Below are 6,198 nucleotides of genomic sequence, written 5' to 3'. Positions count from 1 at the left end.
TATGTTTTTCCCAATAAAAAAAATTATATAAAAAAAAATTTAATTTATACTCATCAACTTCAGTAGTTATTACTCTTAACTAGATCTTGCAACACAAGAAAAAAATACTTACAGCACTATTATTTCCAATGCATGTGGCTTTCCAGCCCCCATAATTCCCACTGGGGTCACTCTGATAGAGTTGAAAGCCATAGTGTTTATCCCAGCCAATGTACAGTAGTGAAACACCAAAGGGACGCTTTCCTTTAATAAGAAAGAAAAAGTCATTCACATTAACAGGCTAACTTTAGTATCAGTTCTTCACATTCAGTAAAGGCGGCCTAAACCTTTTTCTGTAATGTTAAACATTCATAAACGCTCTATGTTCTGGCTATGACAGACAAATGTCATTCTAAATTCAGCTTGTTTCTAGGATTGGGACACTGGTGGCGGGGCGGAGGATAAAGACACAGAACAGTGCTAAATTTCATTATTATGCAAAAAGCAATCTGTCTCCAGATTAGAAAACAGCAAATGCCTTTTTTATATACTATTAATAAAATTCATATTAATCTACATGGGAGTTAGTTCATAAAGCAGGAATTTATGAAAAGTGTTTACATACCTATTCAATTTTCAATCCTTTCTATTTTCTTAAAAAAAGTCTGAATCCATTAAACATTTTAACCTTTTGAAATATAATTTTGAAAAAAATACCTCCAAACTGTGTATAAGCTTGCTTGATATCACACAGTGCTGTCACCAACTGCTCACAGGGAATTGGCTCCTGATACTGTAATAAATATCTAGAATTTAAAAAGATTAACATTATAATTTTTCACTAAAACACAGATTCAGTCCAAGCAAGAGGCTCTCTGAAAAGAAATTTACATCTCTGAGACAAACATGTCTGTCACTTGTAATTTGAAAAGGGAGCAATACCTTACCAACCTTAAGATAAGTTATATTTTACAAGTTTAACTTAAAAAAAAACCCTATTCATTTTCAATTAACGGGATTTTTAGTAACTTTAAACTCTGTATAAGTAAGCACTCCTTGGAAACATCTCATCTACCTACTGTCAATTATGTTATGAGAGTCTTACCTTTGGGCAATGAGTCGCAGTTCATTAGTCAGAACATTAGCGTCAGAAGTTATACCTGCAACACTACAAGCCATGTCCCTAAAAAAACAAACAAAGAAAAAAAGACTCATCTGTAAGCAGGGAAAATGAATGCCTGCAAGAATTATTTAAACATTAAAGTATGAAAAAAGCATCAAGCTCTACTACTGTTCATGCTGTTAAAAATTCACTACGCTTACTTCACAGCTGCTACAACCGTATAGGTTTTCTACCTTTGTAGGAGACTTTTTGAACAAGTATACTCTTAAGTTCTTAATTAGATATATTTATCATTACTGCTCTGTGTTCAGAGAAAAAGAATTAACAGTGAGAAGCTCAAGTAAATCCTGGAGATTCAGTAAAAGTGTAAGAAAAGGTTTTGCCAGACAAGAGAGTGAAACAACCTGGGATCTGACTTTGTAGGGCTTAGCTTGAGGGGATATGTGGGTAGGGGATTTCGTACGCCTCATTACTAAATCCAGGACTACGGTCATACTATGGGGTGCATTTCTGTTCTTTGTCCCCTCTTCCTGCAGGACTGCCCCAGCTCTTCACTAGCCAAGCCCTCATGTTGCTGTGAGGCTCTGTGATGGGGTAACACTACAATGAGCATCAAAAGACCCTTCACCAGGCCTACCACTGAAAGGAAATTTAGCAATTCCATCTGTTAATGACAAAGTTCTATATGCCTAATATAAATAGATGCACACCACCAGTTGCCAACAACTCAATTCCTACTCCATATTGTCAAAGCAGAACTGTACTCCATAGTGTTATTTTATTGTTGGTTCGGGTTTTGTTGTTTTTTAAAAAAAATACATTTAAACATCACAACAGGGGAGCTCTGGTGGCATAGTGGCAAGGAACTGCAACTATAATCCCAGAGGCACACGGTTCGAATCCACCAGATGCTCTGCCGGGGAAGGAGGGACAATCTCCTGTACCAGTCAGATCTGATCTGACGGTACACTCACACACACAAAAAATAATAATAATTAAGAAAAAAAAAATACATTTTATTTTAGTTTGAATGAAAGTTTACAGAGAAAAGTAGTTTGCAATGCCTGATGTTTCAGAAGAAGACGGCCAATGCTTTATTCCGAGGCATTCCATGTGGATTCAAATCTCCAATATACTGGGTAGCAGCAAAGAGTTAATCTTTCACAAAAATCAGTGACGTAATGGACAGTGTTTAGGACATGACTAAACTGTCCCCAGACATTGAGGATGCCCACTATTTGGTAATTAAGACTCAACATAATTCTACAAAATCCCTAAACAGCCATTGTAAACAATATTTTGAACTGGTTTATTCTGACTCAGTCCTCTGCTGAGAGTTTATATATACTGAATCAGAATCTATACCTTTGTAAGATCTGTATGAATCATCTTGGAAGTACTAGGTGCTTTGCCTAATTATATTATATTTATTATATTATATTATATATAATATTTGTTAAGTCCACACAAAGAGGCTTTGAGAAGGCACTAATTGGTGCAAGGGTACACAGTGTGGGTGGAATATGGATTCCTATGCTCTTCTACACAATGTAATTTCTCTACTGAGTGCTTAGTCCTAAACATGAACAAATGGGGCTTATGTGAGAGAACATATTTTAAAACTCTCTTCCTAAAGAGCTCACTTACTCATTGAGTTTATAAATTTTTTCAGAAAAGAAGACTTCATCCAGAAGCTTGTGGATGTTGCGTCTCTCTGCTGCCAGCAACACACCATCGTTTGCTAGAATTCCCAGACATGTGCCTGCATGTCCAATAGCTTCCATGGCATATTCAACTTGGTACAAGCGACCTATAAAATCACATGCACAAGAAACTAAGACGAATTTTATCCCACTGGTAACCTATAGAACCAAGAGAAATCAGCAGTAATACTGATGAAATACAAGTTAAGAGTCCCATTTTGACTCTTGTTTAAAGCAGGTAATCATTCTGGTAATCATACTAAGACAAAACAGGCACATTTTGCTTCTTTTTTTGCATTTGCTTTATTGTCCTTTTAAAAATGGAAGTTTGTGGCAACTTTGCATTAAACAAGTCTATTACTGTTATTTTTCAACACATTTGTGTCTCTATATGCAGTTCGAGGTCACCAGCTGCTCCACAGGAGAAGGATGGGCAATCTCCTCTGTGCAATTAACTGCCTCTGAAAACTCATCAGAGGGTCAGCTATGGGTTGGTTCTGACTCTATGGTATACAATAACAACATGTCATGTTTTAGGGAGACAAAAGGGTAAGGAGTCACAATGGCAACCCAAAGGCAGGTGGTTCAAAACTATCAGACGCTCCGCAGGAAATGAGCAATCTCTTCGTGTGGTGATTTACAGCTTCTGAAAATCAGCTGAGGGACAGCTAGGAGTCAGTTTCAACTTAACAGATCACAACAATAACATGCCACATTTTGGTAATTCTCACAGTATTTCAATCATTTTCCTAATGCTATTAAATACTTTAAAAACTACAATATAGGATAAGCATAACTTTTATATGCTGAGGAACCAAAAACTCATGTGACTCGCTTTGTGCTATTCACTTCAGGATGGTGCTCTGAGACGGACCCTGCAACATCGCTGAGGCATGCCTGCACACACAGGATCAACACCTTAGCAACCACAGGGGGAAACGTTTGTTAGTATTCCTTTCTATAAGTCCAATATTTTAAAAAAGTTTATTTAAGACAGACAGAATAATTTCTACTTACCCTCTGGTGAAAATATAGTGGTCCGGGAGTCATATCTTCGAGACTGAAAAGCAAAACCAAGTAAATAATGAGTAATATTTCCTAAATAATGAAAGTAAGCAAGTTTCTCCAAGTCCACAAGTCATGTAATAAAACAGATCATGATACATGAAGTTCAATATATGGGAGAGAAAAAAAATATAAGACAGACACCACCTGTCTCTTTTTTCCCCATTCTTTTCAATTTTCTTATGTAAGTTGTGGTGTTAGAACTTTTGAAAATGGGCTTTTCTAGGTATTGCCTTAGCCCAACTTGGGGGTGTGGACTCAACTGCAGACACATGATCAGTGTCATCTTCTACATCATCAACAGCTGTGGGGCCTACATAAGAGGAAGGGCTGGCCAGACTGAAGAAAGACTGAGGCAAAGTGCAGTCTGGTAAAACCCTGTAGTCAGAGCAAGAGTTTAAGGTTTTACTTCTGGGGCCTGCTATGAGATGAGGCTGGCTGGACAGTTAAGGAAAACAGAGGCTTTTTGCATTTGTGTTGCTGGACTGAGCCTGGACTTCTACTGTGCGGTATCTTTTGCCTTCCCTTGCTGCCACCCACATTCCCCCATCACCCATTTCCCTAATAAAATCCACAGCTCTTGGAATGAGTACTGGACTCAGTGATTAGGAGAAGTAGGTGCATATCTTACCAAGGGATTGGTTTTATAAACAGTATGTTACTGATGGGGATGGTTCACCATTGTGGAGTTAGTGGAAGTCAAACCTGGCCACCTCCATGTTGTCTCTGTTCCTTTCACACAAGTCCATAACTTAAGTACAAACAGTATAATTTATTAGATAAGAGCTTACTGGTATGTGTATATACTCACCATATTTCCTGAATTTTACAGTATTTCCTGTAGAAAGAAAATTTGATTGTTAAAATGATCATTAAAAAGGCATTTTCTATACCCTAAAGAAACCAGAACTGCCACCCAAGCAGATATATATGCACACTCATGTTTATTGCTGCTTTGTTCACAACAGCAGAGAGTTGGAAACAACCCAAGTGCCTATCAACAAACAAATGGATAGAGAAGCTGTGGTTTATTCACACAATGGAATATTATGCATCACTGAAAAAAACCCAAAGAACTCATGAAATATTATACAAAATGGTGACCATTGAGGACATTATGTTGAGTGAAATATCTCAGTAACAAAAGGCCAAATATTGTATAATGCCACTGTTATAAAACAAGACTGACATGGGGGTTGGGGGGGAAACTAAGAAAAGAGCAAATATATAATGTACATGGTGTTGAAACAGACAAGGGAGAGAACTGAATAAAAGAAATATATGATTAGGTATTGTTGTTGTTGTTAAGTGCTATCGAGTCTCAGGTGACTCATAGCGACCCTATGAGAGTCCTCAATGCTTGGGTGTTTCTCATCCTCTCTCCAGGTTCATAGGGTTTCTGGAGGCAAGCTATTACGGAAGTGGATGCCACTCCTCCTTCCAAATGATTAGGTATTATGGGTATGACAAGAGTCCAGAGTAAGCTGCACAGTAAAGTGGTCTGGGGTTGGGTGGGGACTGTTTAACAATGAAAGAACTTTTTTCCCCCAAAGAAAAGCTAATTGGGGGAGGGGAGGATGTGCAACAATGAATATAAGGAAATCCAAGTTCTTTATAAACTTACAATAAACTCTCAATTAAAAAAAAAAAAGATATTTTCTAAAACAAAAAAGGCATTTTTCTAACTTAAAAAAATCATTTTGGTGGGTGGCCATATAAGGTGTAACTAGAGATTTTTCTGTTTCTGGAGCAAGTAAGGGTGGAGAATATCAAAGATGTAAACAAAAGTCCAAAACACTAATGGACACGTGAACCGTGGCCTCTATGACTCTCAAAACCAGAATGAGATGGTGCCTAGTTACCAATGCTGGTTGTTCTGAAGGGGACCACAAAAGTACAGAGCTGGCGGGGGGGGGGGGGGTAGGAATATACAACAAAACTCAAATCACAGAAATGATCATGCTTACTGGTCTGACAGAAACTAGGAGAACTCCTGAGACTATGTTCCATGGTCACCATTCAAGTCTGGAAGTGAGCTCAAACCTTTACCTCAATTTTCATCCAAATGACAGGTAAGTCTATAAAGCCATACAACCATACAAGAGCAAAAGAGTACCATTTGATTAAGATCAGAAGGCAGGAGAGGCTAGAAAAGAATGACTGGAAATGGTGAAAATTGGGAGGAAGTAGGTAGAGTTATTACATAGAGGACCCTGCAATGAATGTCACAACAAAAAATATATATGAATTGTTAAAGCATAGTAAAAAGGTTTTTTTAAAAAAAAAATTGTTTTGTTTGCTCCATGTGCACAGAGAATTAATTACAAA

General features: G+C 37.5%; 1 protein-coding gene across 1 annotated transcript in view; it reads right to left on the bottom strand.

The window, feature by feature from the left end:
- Positions 1-3,862, bottom strand: part of PSMA4 (proteasome (prosome, macropain) subunit, alpha type, 4) — a gene marked incomplete at its 3' end in the record, with an annotated part of 8,373 nt that extends 4,511 nt beyond the window's left edge. The window contains exons 1-5 of the mRNA XM_006888369.1: positions 3,823-3,862; positions 2,750-2,912; positions 1,085-1,162; positions 697-785; positions 113-243 (exon numbers count right to left, since the gene is read on the bottom strand). Coding sequence (XP_006888431.1) covers positions 113-243; positions 697-785; positions 1,085-1,162; positions 2,750-2,886 — 435 coding nt within the window. The remainder of the gene's footprint in view (positions 1-112; positions 244-696; positions 786-1,084; positions 1,163-2,749; positions 2,913-3,822) is intronic.
- Positions 3,863-6,198: the final 2,336 nt, after the last annotated feature.

Source organism: Elephantulus edwardii, unplaced genomic scaffold, assembly GCF_000299155.1.
Source record: "Elephantulus edwardii isolate Elephantulus edwardi_28Jun2011 unplaced genomic scaffold, EleEdw1.0 scaffold00066, whole genome shotgun sequence".
Lineage (NCBI taxonomy): Eukaryota > Metazoa > Chordata > Mammalia > Macroscelidea > Macroscelididae > Elephantulus > Elephantulus edwardii.
Note: the sequence above shows the minus strand (reverse complement) of the source record. Positions and strands in the feature narration are given on the sequence as shown.